Genomic DNA, 21264 nt, shown 5'->3' with positions numbered 1-21264 from the left:
GATCTCAGAAAATGGAGAGATCTCCCATGCAGATGGATTGGCAGAATTAACATAGTAAAAATGGCCATCCTACCGAAGGCAATCTACAGATTGAATGCAATCCCCATCAAAATCCCAGCACAAATTTTCAAAGACATGGGAAGAGAAATTCTCAAATACATCTGGAAAAGCAAACAGCCCAGAATATCGAAAACAATTCTTAACAATAAAAGAACAGCTAGGAGAATCAACATCCCTGACGTCAAGCTTTACTACAGAGCAATGGTGATAAAAAGTGCATGGTATTGGTACAGAGACAGACACATTGATCAATGGAATAAAATTGAAGACGCAGAAATAAAACCACACACGTACAGACTCTTGATCTTTGACAAAGAGGCCAAAAATATACAATGGGAAAAAAAGAAAGCATCTCCCATAAATGGTGCTGGTCTAATTGGCAGTGTATATGTAGAAAAATGAAACTAGATCCTTATTTGTCACCTTGCAAAAAGCTCAAGTCCAACTGGATCAAGGACTTTAAATTTAAAAAAAAAATGCTTTCAAGAAGAGACACTGATAATATTTAATTTTATTTCTATACTATGTAATTGCTTATTATAGTTAGACAGACAATTAATTTAAAGATGTGTTAATGTCCCTTGTACCAGAGATGTGTGTTGTGTCCGGCCAGCAGATCACAGCCTGGGTTCTAGCCTGGAAAGGCATTTTGGAAACCTGGAAGAGAAGAGGGGCTAGGCGGCGAGAGAAAAGAATGAAGCTAAGACAAGATTCTGATCAAAGCTCAATTTTACTATTTCCAGACACTCAGTTATAAAGGAAGGGGGAGGGAACCCGATTTCCCGCCAAGTAACTCAGGGTCCAGTAGCAGGACGAACACGTGTGTGCCTCCAAGCAACAAAGGCAGGGTCCAGCAGTAGGCGTGGCAGGACGAATGAGCAGGAAGCTCCACCCTTGAGCAAGCAGGTTCAAGCAGGTGGGGGGAGACCACAGATGTGACTACCAACCTGCACATTGTCTATAGAAAGAACTATTTGATATATACAAACAGAGATAGTCCTAGGGCTAGAGCTTTTAGGGGTATTATGAGACATTATCAAGGCTGGGGTGGGGACTAGGAGGAACTCACTAAGGAGATTTCTTAATGTGTTCACTATAGAAATGTATTTAGGCATCATCATGTGTGTCACCCACCTAGACAACTGCTATTGGTCACTTAGAAGTGGAATATTAAAAACCATAGCAATACATTTGAACTGTAAATGAAGAAAATATCTAATAAAACACTAGCAATGTATATGGCTTCCCCAACTCCCTCCTCCCCAGCCCCGACACATCTATGGAGTAGACAGAAACAATGGAGTTTTTAAATGGAAATTCCTGTGCTCTATGAACTGAAAAACGAATTGATGTAGCAAGTTCAAAATCCAAGGCTTTGCTTTAATAACTGTTGAAATTGCTCAAAGCCATGCAACAATGAAGTAATAAGTATAAGGAATGGTCCTTCTCAAGTTCCAGTGGAATTCTACGTACCCACCTGAACTTGGTCTCCAGTGGGAAGGTCAGAATGGAATGGAGGCTTTGTCTTTTCCATTACATTTTTTCCTAAATACATAGATTCACCTAGGGCATCTGAAGACTGTATCCAATTTCTTTTCTTTTTTGTTTTATTGGATATTTTATGTGTTAACATTTCAAAGTTTCAAAGAAATTAACATTTCCCAGTTTTCTCTCTGGAACCCCCTCTCCCATTCCCCCTTCCCCTGCTTCTATGAAGATGCTCCCCCTCCCACCCACCCAACCACTCCCACCTTATTGCCCTAGCATTCCCTACACTGGGAATTGAGCCTTCACAGAACCAAGGATTTCTCCTCCTATTGATGCCAGACAATACCACTCTCTGCTACATATGAGGCTAGAGACATGGATTCCCCCCCTCCATGTTTACTCCTTGGTTGGTGGTTATTCACTGGGAGCTCTGGGGGGGTCTTGTTGATTGATATTGTTGTTCTTCCTATGGAGTTGCAACCCCCTTCAACTCCTTCAGTCTCGCCATCTGCCTCTGTATTTGGCAGACTCTTGCAGAGCCTCTCAGGAGACTGCTCCATCAGGCACCTGTCAGCAAGCACTTCTAGGTATCCACAATATTGGCTGGGTTTAGTGATTGTATATGGAATGGATCCCTGATGGGGCTGTCTCTGGATGGCCTTTCCTTCGGTCTCTGCTCCACACTTTGTCCCCGTATTTCCTTTAGACAGGAGCCCTTCTGGGTTAAGAATTTGGAGATGAGTGGGTGGCCCCATCCCTCAACCAGGGGCCTTGCCTAGTCTCTGTATAAGGTCTCTACAGGTCTCCCTCCCCTTTGTTGGGCATTCCATCTAATCTCAACCCTGTTGAGACCTGAGAGCCTCTTGCTATCCTGGCATGTGGACCTTGCTGGTGGCTACCATCTCTTATTGCTAAACACCTTTGTTCAAATTCCTGACCCTCTTTATATAATCCAAGTCTCCTCTCATACTTGGAACCTGCCTCCCTTTTCCCCCTCACCCTCCTATTTTCCTTCCAAGTCCCTCTCACCATCTACCTCCCATGAGTATTTTGTTCCCCCTTCTAAAAGGACTGCAACATCCACACTTTGGTCTTCCTTCTTCTTGAGCTTCATGTGGTCTGCGAATTGTATCTTGGGAATTCTGAGCATTTGGGCTAATAACCACTTATCAGTGAGTGCATTCCATGTGTGTTCTTTTGGGATTGGGTTATCTCACTCAGGATGATGTTTTCTAGTTCCATCCATTTGCCTAAGAATTTCAGGAAGTCATTATTTTTAAAAGCTGAGTAGTGCTTCATTGTGTAAATCTACCAAAATTTCTGTATCCAATCCTCTGCTGAAGGACATCTGGGTTCTTTCCAGCTTCTGGCTATTATAAATAAGGTTGCTATGAACATAGTGGAGCATGTATCCTTGTTATATGTTGGAGTATCTTCTGGATATGTGCCCAGTTTTTTTGTATAGCTGGGTCCTCAGTTAGTACTTTTTTTGTATAGCTGGGTCCTCAGTTAGTACTATGTCAAATTTTCTGTGGAACCACAAGACTGATTTCCAGAGGGGTTGTACCAGATTGCAATCCCACCAAAAATGGAGGAGTGTTCCTCTTTCTCCACATCCTCACCAGCATCTGCTGTCACCTGAGTTTTTGATCTTAGCCATTCTGACTGGTGTGAGGTGGAATCTCAGGGTTGTTTTGATTTGCATTTCCCTGATGACTAAAGATGTTGAGTGTTTCTTTTTTTTTAATAGAGAAATATTTATTCTGTCTTTCTTCAGTTTAAGTAAACTTTAACACTGCACAATTACATGGAGAGACTCATAAATACTAAGAAAACATGCAACACCTTTTGTTCTAAGATGCGTGTTTTATTTCCTCTTGAGTAAGGAATAACAACGAGCTTCTGGCTTGCTGCTTCATGATTTGATGTACCCCCCAATCTGCACAGACTGCTCAGAGTGAAAAGTGTAAGCTGCCTAAATCCATGTTACCGAGCGTCACTCAAGGACAATTGTTCAGAGATGCTCCACTCCTTGGAACAGAGGCTTCCTCAGAAGCCAGAACCCTATCCATGGCAGAGAACTCACCCCTCTCGCCCTCTGAGAAGACTGCGGCTAGAAGCTTCTCTGTATCCTCAGTGTAAAGGTTCACAGCACAAGCAAAGTAATCGGAAGGGGCATGATGTGAGAGCAACTGAAGTGCTCTGCAGTCGCAGATATACACATAGTTGTAGATGGACAAAAACCATTTCCTTGCAAGGTGAGTACCACTGCCCTGTAGGTTAACAGGATCATTTTCAGCATCTGTTTGTTAGTAGTTTCCCCAGAATTCAAAGGACAAAAGCCATAAATGAAATCACAAAACCACATGTAATACATTAGAGATATAGCACACTTCTGGGTGTCATTTGTTCAAATCTAGCTTTGTGAGGGACTCTTTCAGCAGCAGTGTGGGGCTATGCTCTCCCACTGTTCTGTAATTACCTGGCTAAGCTCACAGAGTACACTCTGGGCAGAAAATCCAAGGTTTGTACAACCTATGGCTTAAAAAAAACAAAAACAAACACAAAAACGCAGATTTTTAAATAAATTTGCAATTCAACAAATAATGGTGATTTTCTTTTTCTTGTGTGCTCTCAAAAATCACTGGTACCTTCGTTCTTCTTTGTGATGGTTAGTGCTAGTCTCAGGCTCTCAGGCAGTTTATCTTCAGAGAAAAGATAACACTGTTCAGTGCTGCTTTAAATCGCTTCTTTTAGAGTGATTCATTAAAAAGCCTAGTATAGGCATTGCTATAAAAATAGTTTTCTACAATTGAGAAAGAAAACAAAACCCTGGAAGGTGTAATGGTTTCTAGGAAGAAGACACTTTTATCCACATTCTATTCACATTATTAACATATTTTTCAGGTTGCACATTGTATTAGTTAGGGTTTTACTGCTGTGAACAGACACCATGACCATGGCAAGTCTTATTAAAAAAAACAACATTTAATTGGGGCTGGCTTACAGGTTCAGAGGTTCAGTCCATTACCACCAAGGTGGGAGCATGGCAGCATCCAGGCAGGCATGGTGCAGGAGGAGCTGAGAGTTCTATGTCTTCATCAAAGGCTGCTAGAGGAAGACTGACTTCCAGCCAACTAGGATGAGAATCTTAAGCCCACACCCACAGTGACACACCTACTCCAACCAGGCCACACCTATTCCAACCAGGCCACACCTCCAGATGTTGCCACTCCCTGGTCCGAGAATATACAAACCATCACACACATTAAGTGGAGCATCACATTCTGCCTGTTTAGGTTTATGTATATAGTATCTTTGTATGTTGTGTGTCTATGCACACAGATGTTCACCATTTTCTTTAAAGATTTTTTTCCTCTAAGCTTTATTTGAGTCATACAGAACTTCAGTGAACTTCATGAGGAGTTCACTGACTGTTCAAGTCATTTTGTTTGACTTTCTCTCATTTCTTAAAATTAGTTTTTGAAATTAAGCTTTTATGACATATTTTGGACACTCAGTATTTTTCCTCTCTGTCATAGAAACCATTACTGTTCGTTATCCCTCCTTATGTTCCATCCAATATTTCCATTTGAATTTACCAACTAACACTAAGGCTTTTTGAAAAGGCATTATCAAAACCTACTAATGTAGATGCTTTCTGAAATATATATACATATATGAAAGAAATTTAAATGGAGTTGCCTTATAATGAGGGAGACAATACCCCAACTATATATATCATATGCTACCAAATAAAATCCCAGTAGTAGGAATGGCTTACATCTTTTTGAGCTGTTTGCCAAAGGATTCCTATACACACACTTCCCACAAAGATTATATGCTATTGCCCATGTTATTGGTTACCCTCCACAACCCAATTATAAAGCCCCATTGTTAAAAATACCATATACTATACTCTATATAGAAATTATACTACACTATACTATACTATACTATACTATACTATACTATACTATACTATACTATACTATATACTTATAGCATGGAAAAGTCTAGCTGATACTCCTCAACTGGAAGCTTCACTCCTACTGGCTAGTATTCATAGTGCTGGAAGGTGCTATGCATGGTAACAGAGGAGAGCTATAATCATAAATTTCATCTAACTATGAATTCTGCTAGCTGTAACAACCTACTTGTAAGATGTGTTCATTGGTTCAAGAGTTAGGGGAGTAATCAACCAGCTTTTTAAAAAATGGATTTAAGATTCATTCCATCAGATAGGATGTATGCCTTATCTTGCTAACAGGGACAATAAGATGAGACTAGATATGACATAGGCTCTAGAGGAGAACCTACTATTATTCTGATAAATAGACAGCCATGAAACAACTCCTAATGACATTGTTATATCCATATACCCAGTGCACCAGTTAAGCCTTGTCAGAGAAGCAAATGGTAATTGGCACAGAGACCTAAAACTACATAGTGTGCAGAATGAATCACTTTGAAGCACTCACACTGAAATGAAATGTCTTTTCATCCACCCCTCCCCCACAAGGCTTAGGGATCTGTGTAGAAGAGGAGGCAGAAGGACTGCTAAGAGTCAATGGAGGTGGATGCCTCTAATAAAACAAATTTTCAGACACAATGAGGTTGATGCTTACATGAACCCTCAGAAACTATGACAGCATGCTTGCTGTTATTTTTAATATTATTTTTATGTTTGTGTGGCTATCTTCTCAGGTTTGTTGAAAGAATATTCCTTTCTTGCTTTTTCTAGAGTGTAGGTTCTCTCCTTGTATTGAAGTTTTCCCTTTATTATCCTTGGTAGGGCTGGATTTGTGGAAAGATATTATGTAAATTTAGTTTTGTCATGGACTATCTTGATTTCTCCATCTAAGGTAATTGAGAGTTTTGCTGTATATAGTAGCCTTAGCTGGCATTTGTGTTCTCTTGGGGTCTGTAGGATCTCTTCCCAGGATGATCTAGCTTTCATAGTCTCTGGTGAGAAGTCTGATGTAATTATGATAGGTATGCCTTTATATGTTACTTGACCTTTTTCCCTTACTGCTTTTAATATTTTTTCTTTCTTTTATACATTTGGTGTTTTGACTACTATGTGGCGGGAGGAATTTCTTTTCTGGTCCAATGTACTTTGAATGCTGGACGCTTCTCATATCTTCATGGGCTTCTCTTTCTTTCGATTAGGGAATTTTTCTTCTATAATTTTGGTGAAGATATTTACTGGCCTTTTAAGTTGGGAATCTTTGCTCTCTTCTATACCTATTATCCTTAGGTTTGGTCTTCTCATTGTGTCCTGGATTTCCTGGATGTTTTGGTTGGGAGCTTTTTGCATTTTCTTTGACTGTTGTGTCAATGTTTTCTATGGTATCTTCTGCACCTGAGATGATGCATCTATTACTCCTGATCTCTTTCCTAGGTTTTCCATCTCCAGAGTTATCTCCCTTTGTGATTTCTTTATTGTTTTTTATTTCCATTTTTAGATCCTGGATGGTTTTGTTCAATTCTTTCACCTGTTTGGTTGTGTTTTACTGTAATCCTTTAAGGGATTTTTGTGTTTCCTCTTAAAGGGTTCTAGCTGTTGACCTGTGTTCTCCTGTACTTCTTATGTCTTTCTTAAAGTCCTCTATCATCATCATAAGATGTGACTTTAAATCAGAGTCTTGCTTTTCCGGTGTGCTTGTGTATCCAGTGTTGCTGTGGTGGGAGAACTGGGTTCTGAATGAAGCCAAGTAGCCTTGGATTCTGTTGCTTATGTTCTTGCTCTTGCCTCTTAACATCTGGTTATCTCTGATATTAACTGGTCTTGGTGTCTCTGACTAGAGCTTGTCCCTCCTGTGAGCCTGAGTGTGTCAGGACTCCTCTGATCTTAGATATGTCAACACTCCTGGGAGACAAGCTATCTCTGCACAGGATTGGCGTGCAGAGTGTTGTGGCACAGGATCAGCTCCTGAGGCAGATGGAAACCTGAAGGCAGCTCAATGGTTCCTGAGTCCTGTGGACCCCAGGTGGGTCCCCCTTGTTGCGAAGTATTGGGGCAGTAATAATGGTGGTCTCACCTGTGAGCTTGGTGTGTCAGCACTGCTAGGGGACAAGCTATCTCTGGCGCGCTGTTTTTTGTTTTGTTTTGTTTTTTGTTAAAACCCATCCACAGCCTACTCCTGAGGACTTACATTTCTTAAAATCTATTACTGCCTCTTGCAAAATCTGTCAGATGTCAGACTCCAACTCCAAGTATCATAGCACCTGTTTTTCTACCCACCAGGCTAGAGAAACTGACTGGCAACTTGGCTTTACCTTCTTGCCACTGTCAAACATGTGAAGTACCTTCTGGTCTTTGTGGATACCTTCTCAGGGTGGGTGCAATCATTCCCCACCAACAACAAAAGGGCTCAATCTCTGATCACCTCCTGAGAGATCATTCCCCGATTTGGAGTCGCAGCCCTCCTGCAGTCAGACAATGGTCCTGAATTCACCTCCCAAGCTTCTTGAACTCTATCTAAAGCCCTCAACATCCCATGGCATTTTCATATTCCCTATCACCCCCAGTCTTCAGGAAATATAGAAAGAAATAGCTGCTCCCTAAAAACCACTCTTGTCAAACTGTCACAGGAACTTAACCTTGATTGGGCAAATGTCTGGCTCTTTTTAGACTATGGGCTCTTCCCAAGCAACCTCTTTTCTTTTCTTTTCTTTTCTTTTCTTTTCTTTTCTTTTCTTTTCTTTTCTTTTAAGATTTATTTATTATATGTAAGTACACTGTAGCTGTCATCAGACACCCCAAAAGAGGGCATCAGATCTCTTTATGGAAGGTTGTGAGCCACCATGTGGTTTCTGGGATTTGAACTCAGAACCTCCAGAAGAGCCATCAGTGCTCTTAACCGCTGAGCCATCTCTCCAGTTGCAACCTCTTTTCATCTCACCTTTGGAACTCATGTATGGATGCCTGGTCCTAACTCTTGGGTCTTTCACCTAAATGCTCTCCCATCCCAGATCACCTACTTACCCCATTACTTTGTCCCCTCCACTCTCTCCTATGGAACTTTTCTGACCACTGTCTACTAGGCCATAGTGTCCTCTGACCACTTCCTGTCAATATTGGAAACCAGGTTCTTCTCTCCCCTCCAGATCATTGGCCCTTACCCCTCTCTCCTAAATGGCAGAGCCCCTTCAAGATAATTTTCCTGAATCCCACTGCTGCTAAACTCAAGGTGTGCTCTCATTGGGTCCCCTGTCTCACCTCAAACCTTTTACCCCCTACCTCAAAATGACTCTTCTTCCTACACGTCGACCCAGCAGGAACCTGCTCTCTTAAGCTCTAGAAGACTTTGAGACTATTCATCTTGTCCAATCCCAGAAAATTGAGACTCCACTCAAGCAGCTGTGTTCAACCCACTGGATTAGATATAGGTGTCTAATCTCCCTCTCTGATGTTCATTTCCATCCAGGGTAGCCCTTACATCTGGGCATTCAAGGTTCAAGAAACCCCCACTGAAAACAGTCTTTCCAAATAGGGTCAGGAAACTGTTCAATAAATAGATGCCAGGAGCCAATCCAAATTGTTGTCACCCCTATATCCACCATTCCATTTAAATATTATGACCTCTTTATTTGCTTTCTCTTTAACCAGATGAAAAATGTTAGTAAAAAATGGCCAGACAAATATGGCAGCTGCCCATATTGGTCTTGCCAGATACATATAGTTAGGATCATGGACCAATCACTTCTATCAACAACACAAGACTCTCTTATATATTCAAGATCCATGGAACCCAGGTGGAAAACAGGGATTATGGGTAGGCACTATTATCTGGGCTGCAGTAAGTACTATTTACATCCAGAGGAAATACATCTCAATTGTCCAACCTCTAGGAATCAGAAAAATAGAAGTAATTAAACACTCCTCCAAGGTCTTTACTTCCTTGACATTCTCCCTCATAAATGGTACTAACCTATCATTTTTCCTTATGCTTCAAACCCTGACCTCGATCTACCATTTCCTTAATGTCACCCACCTGGTCTCTTTAAAGATTGCTGGCTATATGTGCCCTCTGGAACTAACTTACAATTGCCACTTACAGCTCCTCAAAGCAAAGCAACCTCACCTCGACTTTCATCACCTGCCCAACTCTGGTGTTGTCATGACACCATACTTTTTCTCTATCACACTTTTTGGCATAGTAGACTGTTTAAAGACGTCAGGGACACATGTTTTAGGAATGCTAAGCTCCCTAGACAGAGCCATAACATATGCTACAGAGCCATAACACGTGATACCTCATCTCTGCCACAGTGCCCTACAGGCCAGAACACATCAGTTCTCTGTGGCACTCAGGTATGTCATCTAACTTTCAGTTGGTGAGGAGTTTACATGCTGGTGTTCCTTTCCTTGGATTAGGAATAATCCACAGAAAAGAGCTTTACCAGTCCTGGTTGTAGACACAGTACCTGCCCAACATTAACAAGAGGGAAGTTCAAACTCATGTCATTCCTGGTCACTATGGGAATACTATAGGGTTAGTACTGGAATGGCAGGGCTGACTACCTCCCTAACCTTATACAATCAGTTCTCTTCCCCACTTTACAACAATCTTCAAGAAGTCACCCAAACCATGTTCTCCCTGCAAAGATAGATCAATTCTCTGGCAGCAGTGGTGTTTCAGAATCGGTGGGGACTAGATGTTCCTATAGTGAAAGAAGGTGGTCTTTGCCTTTTCCTCCAAAAATGATGCTTCTCCATCGAGTCCAGCATAGTGAGAAACAAAATCCAGCAGCTACAATCAGACAACCAAAAACCACAGGGAGAGAAACAGCAGGCAGCCTCTGATTCCTGGTTTTCAAGAACCCTGTATGGAAGTGAATACTGCCTTTCCTAAGCCCACTTCTCATTTTTCTGGCTTTACTATTTGCCCCATGCATTATTAACCTCATCTCCACATTCCTCCAATGACAAATTAAAAAAAAAATTCTAACCAATTAATCAGTTCCTTTTATAGGATTACCAACCACTGTTCACAGAAGAACCCGATGTGAAGCACTATCAAACGAGCCCTAATTGTGAAGGTCATCTACACCCCAAAATTGATGATGCCCCTAGATAGCAGGAAGCAGTTTAAGAGATCCTACACCTGTATTCCTACCTCACCATCCCCTCCCCTGGCCCTTTTCCTCTCTTAATAAGAAAAAGTGGGATGTTGTCATCAGAGCATCAGGTGCATCCATGGACAGCCAAAAGTTCATCCCCTGGCCTACAGCCTCCCCCACCTCCTCTTCTTTCTCCTCTTCCTCTTTGTGATAGTTTGTATATACTTGGCCCAGTGAGTGGCAGAATTAGATGTGGTCCTGTTGGAGTAGGTGTGTCACTGTGGGTGTGGGTTATAAGTTTCTCATTCTAGCTGCCAGCAAGTCAGTATCTGTAGCCTTCAGATGAAGCTGTAGAAGTTAGCTCTTCCTGCACCATGCCTGCCTGGATGCTGCCAGGTTACCCCCTTGATGATAATGGACTGAACCTTTAAGCCAGTCCCAATTAAATGTCCTTACAAGAGTTAGCTTGGTCATGGTGTCTGTTCACAGCAGTAAAACCCTAAGACACTCTTCTTCCTCCTTCTTCCCCTCTCTTCTCCTCCTCCTCTTCTCCTCCTCCTCTTCTCCTCCTCCTCTTCTCCTCCTCCTCTTCTTCTTCCCTCTTCACACACTGCCCCCCTACCCCACCCCTCACCCCAGGCCACCTCTGCCAATAAAAACTTCCCACATGAGACCTGCAGCTGGTGTGATTTGTCTCGGATTGTGCCACATAGTCTAACAGTTATATGTGCATGTCTATCCCTGTAATGGTAAACTAGATGAATTGGCCTAGCTATCACATATATGTACAACAGTTTGACCAAAACATACTATGTTTCACTTTTGTGTACGGATAACAATATGGATAGTAAAACAGGTGTATTTTTATGTAAAATTATTCTGTTCTTTGATTTTTAATAAATTCAGAAAATAAAAGAAGAGAATAAAACTATACATTCAAAATAGAGATTATAGAAATAGGTTTAATTTTTTTTTTTTTTTTTTTTTTTTGGTTTTTCGAGACAGGGTTTCTCTGTGTAGCCCTGGCTGTCCTGGAACTCACTTTGTAGACCAGGCTGGCCTTGAACTCAGAAATCTGCCTGCCTCTGCCTCCCGAGTGCTGGGATTAAAGGCGTGCGCCATCACGCCCAGCGATTTAATCTTATGCTCTCAATACATTGCAAGCACTTTTTGTTTCTAAATGACCTTTTTTTTTCTCTTTAAATTAGGTTTTCTTTTTCCTTCTCTTCATACTCTTTAGTTTCAGTTTTTTCTTCCCAAATACAGGTCTAGCAGTCACTAGGACAGTCTTGGCTTTGTCCTCACCATCCTCGCTGGAGCTACTAGTGGACACACAGCCTTCCCTCCCATGAGGAGGGTCTCTCACTAAGTCAGGCACATCTGAGCAGCTGATTTTTGACGACTCAGCTGCACTTCTCTGTCGTGCACTCATCACAGATGAACCTTCTCCATCCTCACATGAAGACTCCTGGGATGATTCTGAGCAGTAGGGGTCCCCTAGAAATCCACCATTTCCTGAAGGCCTCCTTCTTTTTGGAACTGAAGTCTCTTTTTTATATGGTAGCTCTCTTTTCTGGGTTTTTCCTTTTGCATCATCCAGGGTCTCAGTCACTTTTGTCAGCTCAGGAGCTTTCTCTTCCCGTTCTTTCCTCAGCATACATGTCACTGCTCTGCTTAGCCTATGACTCTTTATGAGTTTGGCATCTTGTTTTTCCTGCTGAGCTAGTCTAAAAAAGGAATCAATCCGGAGCTGGGTCTAAAACAAAAGAAAGCAATAAAGCAAGTGAGTAGTTGCTACACCAACTCAACACGTTGAACTGTGGATTATTACGTTTCAAGAATTTGCAATTGTGGCCTCCAGAAGGCAATTCTAGCTATTTTTGTTTGTTTGTTTTTGTTTTTGTTTTTCATAACAATTGTATCCTCTTCTTTGGCAGCAACAGAATTTCACAGAGTCTATGCCTAAGTCATTCAATGCCTTTCCTTTAAAATCATTATCATCATACAGTACCTTCAAGACACAAGTTTGCTGATGCATTAGATGCCAGGAAACAAAGGTCAAGCCTTTAACTCAGCAAATCCACAGTTGAGAGATACTCTTAAACCAAGTGTGAATTATGGCATCATTCATAACTACTTGAAAAGTAAATGCCCAAAAACATAGAAACAGCAAGTGTGAACTTTCATGGACTGTAAGCTGGTCCTCTGAAACTATAAAAAGCAATGCAACTCACAGAAGATGGTATACACTCATGAGCCCAGGGGAAGAGGAGACCCACTCTATCAAGAGGGATTTATGCACAGGAGCAAATTAGCATGGGAGGCAAAGGAAAATAAACACAAAGGAAACACACCTCGAATGGAAGTAGCAGTCTTAATCTACTATTGTTACTTTCTAGACTATCTTTGCTTTTCAGAGAGAAAAAAATTCATCTTGGAAAGGAAATATATATTACACTAGCATTTATCTGAAATTAAGGAATAACTAGTCACTAGAAAATATTTTCATTCTTAGTAGGTTTCTATTGCTGGTAGGTAAATATCATCAGACAGAAAACAGGAAACCCCTGGAAATATTTTTTAAATCACTGCCCATTTGAATGCTTTTCCTAAATTACCCAAATTTAATGGAAATTGATTTCACTGTTAAAACTATAGTCTCATTTCTATTTGTATGTATGTTTCATCAATGGCTTCAGAGATGGGGGAAGACTTATCTGATATGAACAGGACACATGAATTAGACAAGCACACACACCCATTTGGAAACACAGAAAGCCACATAAAAGGGCATTTTACTAGCCAAAAACCTCTCTTGTAGAAATGTTAGTATAAAGACCAGATCCTAAGTTGTAAATTAAAATGTTAGTATTTGAAGAAATTGTTTTGGAATGAATATTTTCTGGGCTTTTAAAAACTGAAGATAGCTCCAGAGGAGTAATATATTTTATATTAAACATGTTACTATGAAGTCATGTATTAGACTAGAATTTTTTCAAAGTCAAAAAAACAAGGACACTGCAACACTAGCATGAACAAAAAGACTTAGGACCCAACCCCTTCTTCTGTTTCACTCTGTTTTTAAAGTGTCATCAGTTCAAGCCTTCAGCTACTTGCCCTGAAATTGGAGTTAACAGTACATTAACAGCTACTAACAGTAGTCATCACTCTATACATAAAGAAAATCCACAATTACCTGATGGGCATTCAGATGCTTTAGTACTGGATACAGGGATTCATCGGTCTTCATCCTGTTCCAGCCAAAATACCTCTGACAAAATGTGCTGGCAGTTAAGATTTATAGAAGTTTTTTTTTAAAGACTTAACAGGTAATAATAATAATAAAATAATAATAGCATTCAAAAGCCAACCATTGTTGCCATTCCCTGTATCTTCCAAGATAATTGTTTTTATAAAGATTAAAGGCTGGAAAAACAAGCCACTCCAACAAGATCATCTTGCAGTAAGTTCTGATCAATCTCCAAAGGCAGACGACACTGAACAACTCATACCAGCACATTGAAGACTCCTCAGTACAAAGTATGGCTAGCCTAAAATAAAAGCAAGGGGCAGATATCCTATGTACTTCTTTAAGAAAGGAAGTTGTTCGTGGGTTGAATCTATTGTAGATGTTGAAACAGCCAACTAAATTATTATTTAAATACACAGAATGGAAGGCCAGCAATCTTCCATATTCTCTCAGAATAATTAATCTTAAACATGTGTTCATAACATGCATGCTGTTGCTGCTTCTTTCAAATTAAGATCTATTCTGAAGGATACTTGCTGTATATGCATGAAACCCTGAGTTCATTCCCCAGCACTGGGAAATAACAAAACAAAGCAAAGCAAAGCAAAGCAAAGCAAAGCAAAGCAAAGCAAAGCAAAGCAAAGCAAAGCAAAGCAAAGCAAAACAAAACAAAATAAACAGCTTCCTTGTCCCAAAGTTTTGACTTTATCAGGTCTGCAGCTGGGATGGTTTGTAAAGGCGTGGCCCAGGGAATGGCACTATTAGGAGTTGTGGCTTGTTGAAGTAGCTAGGTCACTGTGACAGAGCTAAGACAGAGGCTTAATATACCCATAAATATTAAGAAAGAAAGGATATTCTCTAATCTTGTCCACATCAGGCTTGCCCCACAGGAACGATCCCCTGGAGTCATCCACCACAGGCCTGAGGTAAGCATCTGCAACTGCGGGGTTGGGGAAACCAGGTGTCAGCTGCAACTTCCGTAATTTTTTTTTCACTTTGGTGTCATAGGGATTTTCTGCAACCTTCTTGTTATTTTGAGCTTCGTGCCACCACTCTCTGTAAGATAACAGGAGCAATTACTTACAAAACAGGGAGATGTTACAGTTGCCATACTAGTGGGAAAAAGCTAAATACAAAGTTTGGAAATGTAATTTCAAGTCACAATTCAAATATATGTGGTATAGAATACTAAGCTGCAAGGTAAAGATCTTACTGCATGTTAAGTACTTCATGTGTATTGTAATTACTCTCATCTCTCAAAAAGAAATAAACCCACTCAGAAGTACCTTGCTCAACATTTCACAAATGAGACTAGAATCTCAGATGACAAACTCCTACAGCTCCTGCTCAAAAAACAGCAGCACAAAGCCACAATTTCTCCAGGCCCCGGTCAGTGAAATGGAAGGTACAGTGGATCCAAAAATGTCAAGAGTATACTGGTTGATTTAGTGTAGATATCATTCAACACCAACTAGGATATGATGGACAAGGCGTATGTGTACAAAGAGACAGTAAATCGGTCTTTTAAATTATAAACAGTGGCAAGTACTATTGCTCTCATGTGATGGGCAATGTTTTAAGCAAAATTAGACTGCTAATTTTGATTTTTTTTAAAATATTAAGTCCACTTTAAAATATTTTCAATCTTAATGATAATTTATTATGGCATACTTTCTTTTTTCTTTTAATGCTCCTCTGATGAAGAGATCATTATTCCATCTCTGTGACTTTGGATAATGATCAAGAAGCTATAGCTGTGGAGCATAAAACTTGCCTGCCAAAACACACAAGTATCTGCCCTTAATACACCCCTTAAAGAATCCCAAGTCCTGGGCATAACAATAACAGATCCCAAATATGTCAATTTCTCCAAAGCTCAGAAGTTGCACCTTAAGTACAGCACACCTCTGGGTCAGCACATGGGTTTTCCTGGAAAGTGACTTTACAATGTAAGTTCCTGGACCTGCACCTCAAAGCACATTTATGGTTGACTTCTTTTATAACACGGAACAAGTGGTGAAAATTTTCCCTAGCAATACTGAACAATTTCGTTTGCTTCTCCGCTATCCATTTACTCCCACAAGAAACGGCAAGAGTGTAGAATATAACTACTCATCTTTCCCACTGATAAGGCCTGCATATCCTACTCATATTGACTATCTATAATCATCTAAATGAACTCAGAGGCAGCTCACACACTAATGAGCACTACAGACCATCTTTGTGTCCCTGGACTAGGATAAATCAGCCATGACCAAAACGAGACTAAAATAGACCAAAAACAGATTCACCAAGGCCCTGGAAACCACAGCCACTGTCACCAACTACTGCCTCAATGTACAATGACTTGGGACACCTTGTGATTTTAGAAACAGATTCTCAAAAGTGATGGCACACACCTACAGTGGCAGCTACATAGGAAGCTGAGGCTGGAGGATTGCAACTTTGAGCTCAGCCTAGGCAACAGCACAGTAAGAGCTCAGTTAAAAATAATCCATATATTAGTCTGAGTATATATACATATATATATATATATATATATATATATACCTGAATTAAAGGCATGAGAAAAAGCCTTACGAGAATTTTAGGAGTGGCTCCAGGCCTCGTCCAGGGAATTCATTGAGAATCTCCATGGCTGTTACACAGCCTACAGTTGGAATCCCTTCCGTATAGTCACTGCCCAGTAGATAGGCCAAGTTGATTAGCTTGTTACGGTCCAGTCCTGTATAAATAGCAATCAATCAATCAATCAATCGTTCATATATATATATATGCAGAGAGAGAGAGAGAGAAGGAAGAACATACAGACAGACAGATGTTGTTTTGTTTTGTTTTTCAAGACAGGGTTTCTTTGTGCAGCCCTGGCTGTACTGGAACTCATTTTGTAGATCAGGCTAGCCTCAAACTCACAGAGATCCAATGGGCCTCTGCTTCCCAAATGCTGGGAATAAAGGCATAAACCACTGCATTCTTTAATATTTTATAAAAATTATATAACATATTATATAAACTGTATATGTTAAACCAACATCCAAAGACATATTTAATTTAAAAATAGGTTCTTTTGTTAAATATTCTGTTGAGATTTAAATTTCAAATAGTCTTATGTGAATTTTTCTATATAAGCTGACCTCTACATTTAGTTATCTAGACTGCTTACTCTGACCACAAGCATATGCATTCAATTACCAACAGAGTACTCCTGCCTGTGTATCTAGTGAGACTCTCAGGTTGAACTTATCTCAATTTAACTCTCCTTTCCTCTGCTCCATTCTACTACTGGCCCAGAACCAGGAACCTAGAACCCTTCCTCCCACCTCCTACATCTAAGACATGCACACTCCTTTCTCTGAACCCAGGAACAAAACACCCACCCAACAAAGAGAAATCCAAAAATTAGCACCTAGACCTATTAACACCCCAAACCCACCTGCTTAGATGACAGCATAGGACAAGGACAATATGTTCCCACTAAAGCCAAGCTACCTACTACAGCAGGCCATGAATATTCATTCCAACAGTGCTAAGCACAAGAAAAACCAATTATATGAAGATTATAAAGGTCCTTAAAGAGAAAATGAATAAACACCTTGAAGAAACCCAGGAAAACACAAACAATTGGAAGAAATTAATAAATCCCTGAAAGAGAAACAGGAAAACACAAACAGAACAGGCTCTCGAGATCCCCTGCTACACCCAGAGACAGTCTGACCCAAGGAGGCTCAATATAACCAGGCTCAGAGGAATAGGCTCCAGTCAGAGACAGAAAGGCCAGTTAATATCAGAGATAACCAAATGGTAAGAAACAATGAAAAAAACATAAGCAACAGAACCAGGAACCTAGAACCCTTCCTCCCACCTCCTACATCTAAGACATGCACACTCCTCTCTGATGCACCAGACACTACAAGGTTTCAGTTTCTTCTCTCCAATGTTAACCACTGTTATCACCACCTTCCCATTCCCATTGGTCTCCTTGCCTCTCTAGAATATGTATATAAACAAGGTTCTGCCTCAAGGCTTTGAAATCTTTAAGTCCCTCTGACACAATCTTTGTCAAAACTGTAGTTACAGTTTTCTTCCCATTTCCTTAAGGAGCCTGCCCAAGACTGCCACAAACAAAGCCTCCGTTGATGACAACCCTGTGAGGAACAGCATGTACCCTCCTGCAGCTGCACCTTACCCTCTCTCTGCTTCTTTTTCCCCATGGTATACACTAACTGGCAGATTATGACTTGCAAACAAGGCCAGCATCTTTCTCCTCCACTAGAGAAAGATATTTCATTCTCACTATTGTCAAGAATGACTGACATGAGAGTCATTCTGTGTGCATTTCCCAAGTGGATGAATGGATAAATGAGAGAGTGGTGATGGATGTGAGTGTCAGGAACACTCACTGTGGCAGAAGTCACAATGGCTCCTTCCCCACACTATGAGAACATCTCTGGTTCACCACCAAGTAAGTATTCAACTAACCTTGTCAGATGATTTAACTGCAAGACAGACACTAGGATTTTAAACCCAGTTTTTAATACCCTATGACCTCTCATTTCCATTCATGCATCAAATGAGTTCCTTGAGAAGAAAAACCACATGAGGCAAATCAGGAGAGCGAATGTGTAGAACTCTGGGAGATGACCAGACTCTGACTCTTACCTAGTTGACTGTAAAAGTCCACATATTGATAGTACTCTACAAACTTGTTTTTGTTAAAAAAATTCTTATAGACATGCCGGGCCCCAAACAGCCAGATATCACTATCATCAGTAATGGTTCCAGAAGTCTGCTCAGTGAGGTCCAAAATGGCACACTGTGCCTCTGCCTCCATGGGAGCCTGGATGTAGGGAATGCCAAACAGGCGCAGGAGTTCCTGCAGTAAGAGAAGCAACAAGCAGGGAAATGTGCTGTGGGCCTTGACCACAAGGGGGTGTGACAGTATTACACAGTCCTTCTGAGAGGAAGGTCAAGGCTAAGGAAGACCAAGCTAAAGTCACACTTACCTGGCTTTCCAGAAACATCTGGCCTGTTACAGAGGCAGCAATCCGATCTTGCTGCTGTTTTTGCGCTTTCAGTGTATTCTGTTCTGCTAAGAGGTTACTCTCCAGGGCATCCAGTTCCTCCTAAAACATGTTCCCAGCCGCAGAAAATTACAGTCATGATCCAATTATGTTCATCTGTTACAATAAAGCACGCATTTCCTCTGGCTGAAATGACCAATAAGCCTTACAGTGTTTTCCACTTGGGATTTCCAGGCAAGACTGTCCCTTTCAGTGGTCTCATTACATCATATGGGAGGGAACCTAACTAAAAACCCCAGGTATAACTTACATAGTAAAAGGGAGCTATAAGAAACAAGATGAATTAAAAACAGCTAGTGAATATTTATCTAGCGACTTTTAAAATCTCAAAAGCTATAGTCTTGGCTTCCTTGGCACTAAGTTAAAATGTGATATTACCAAATTAATATCTTGCCATTCGTTGGACACGTCCTCAGCATCTATGTCAGCTTTTCTGTGTCCTTCCATTGCCTCAATGTCAGAGCTGTCCTGTAGGAGGCGCTCTGTGTCCCTGGAGGTTCCTTCCTCCAGAGTTTCTCTTGGTTCCTCTGCATCTTTTTCAGAGAGATGTGTAGAAGCCTCGGATGACTCTGTTTGAAGTTCACTATTGCTGACCACACTCTGCACCTCAATAAAACTTCCTGTCCAAAAAAAATCAAGATGTCACTTCATCTAACATGAGAACATTAGAGCCACTGTGAAGTCATCAAAGCTTTCTGAGCAGTCCTGAACAATGTCAAACCCCAAAGGAAATGACTTAAGTATAGCTATAAACATTCGACTCACTAGTTTGCTACAGTGCACCACAGATACCTACTTGCCACTTCCAACCAAGCTTTTTCAATGAGACAAATTGATCTATTAAGCTCTTGGTCACTAAAAGTAGGAAACAAATTCTCAAAGATTTGCATATTAACTTTGAAAAGCTATGTTCCATTGACTAATGCTGTTTTTAAAACTCAGAGAGACGGCCAGGGAAGCAGATAGGCTGACAGCAGGTCTTCACCTCTCCATTTTCTCCTCCAGTCCCATTCCCTCAGTCTCATCCACAACTCCGTAGTAGGACACCTACCTGCTGCTGTATCACTTTCCTCTCACCCCATCCCAAATGTATCACAAAGATCTCCAACCTTCCTTGCCTCCACTCATCCTAGTATCCCAGTCTCTAACTGGCATTCTCTGTGAGCACACCAGCTGAGCAGGCTAGGGAAACAGGTAAGCTAACTAAAAACCTTCACCACTCCCTCCTCTCCTCCACACCCAATTCCCTAGTCTCATCCCTCTCTGTGCAACCGAACAGCCTGCTGTGAAAACACCATCCATCTTTTGGCTACAGCCAAGTAACACACCTCAACATCAATGATAGACATTACTTTCGAGTAAAAGGTTGGAAAAGATATTCCAAGTAAACAGACCTATGAAGCAAGCTGAGGTAGCCATTTTAATATCTTAGAAAATAAACTTTAAACCAAAACTAATTAAAAGAGATAGGGAAGAACACTAAATACTCACTCATATCTACCAAGTGGACATTTCAATTCTTAACATCAATGCCCCAAACAAAAGGGCACTCAAGTTTGTAAAAGAAGCACTACAACAGCTTAAATCATATATTGACAAATACACGTATAGTGGGAATCTTTAATACCCCATTCTCATCATTGTCTTAGTTAGAATTTCTAGTGCTATGAAGAGACGCCATGACCATGTCAACTCTCATAAAGAAAAATATTTAATAAAGGCTAGCTTACAGTTCAGCTTTAGTCCATTGTCATCACAGCAGGAAGCATGATGGCATGCAGGCAGGCATGGTGCTGGAGAAAGAGTCAAGAGTTCTACATCTACATTATCAGGCAGTAGGAACAGAGAATGACACTGGTTAGGCTTGAGTTACCGAAACCTCAAAGCCTGCTCCCAGTGGCATACTTCCTCCAACAAGATCACACCTACTCTGACAAGGCCACACCTCCTAATATTGCCACTCTTCTATAAGCCTATGGGAGCCATTTCCATTCAAACCACCACAGTTTTCCAGACAAAAACTATAACAGAGAGATGCTGGAGTTAACAAAGGGTAGAAACCAAATGGACCTTACAGATATTTATAGAACACTTCACCAAACACAAAAGGATTTATCTGATCACAATGTGAAACTGAGATTGTGTCCTTTACTAGAAAACCGTTTCTAAGGGTGGTGTGGCTCACCTTTAGTACCTTTAATCCCTTAGGCTGGAACAGAGACACACCCTTAGTACACACCTTTAAACCCAAGCAACGGCAGTAAAATTAGTCTATAGAAGGAAGCATCCACATTTGAAAGTGATGTCTACTTGAAT

At 40.8% G+C, this 21264-nt stretch overlaps 1 protein-coding gene across 3 annotated transcripts in view; it reads right to left on the bottom strand.

Annotated features, from left to right (window-relative positions):
- Positions 1-11625: 11625 nt before the first annotated feature.
- Ercc5 (ERCC excision repair 5, endonuclease) overlaps positions 11626-21264 on the bottom strand; it is a 34750-nt gene continuing 25111 nt past the window's right edge. For all 3 annotated transcript variants that reach the window (XM_029476431.2, XM_021160458.3, XM_085836935.1), the window contains exons 9-15: positions 19327-19568; positions 18871-18990; positions 18527-18740; positions 16448-16592; positions 14723-14923; positions 13814-13898; positions 11626-12373 (exon numbers count right to left, since the gene is read on the bottom strand). In XM_029476431.2, coding sequence (XP_029332291.1) covers positions 11822-12373; positions 13814-13898; positions 14723-14923; positions 16448-16592; positions 18527-18740; positions 18871-18990; positions 19327-19568 — 1559 coding nt within the window. In that variant the 3' untranslated portion in view covers positions 11626-11821. The remainder of the gene's footprint in view (positions 12374-13813; positions 13899-14722; positions 14924-16447; positions 16593-18526; positions 18741-18870; positions 18991-19326; positions 19569-21264) is intronic.

This window comes from Mus caroli, unplaced genomic scaffold (genome assembly GCF_978045245.1).
Source record: "Mus caroli unplaced genomic scaffold, Mus_caroli_1 scaffold_1, whole genome shotgun sequence".
NCBI classification, from domain to species: domain Eukaryota; kingdom Metazoa; phylum Chordata; class Mammalia; order Rodentia; family Muridae; genus Mus; species Mus caroli.
Note: the sequence above shows the minus strand (reverse complement) of the source record. Positions and strands in the feature narration are given on the sequence as shown.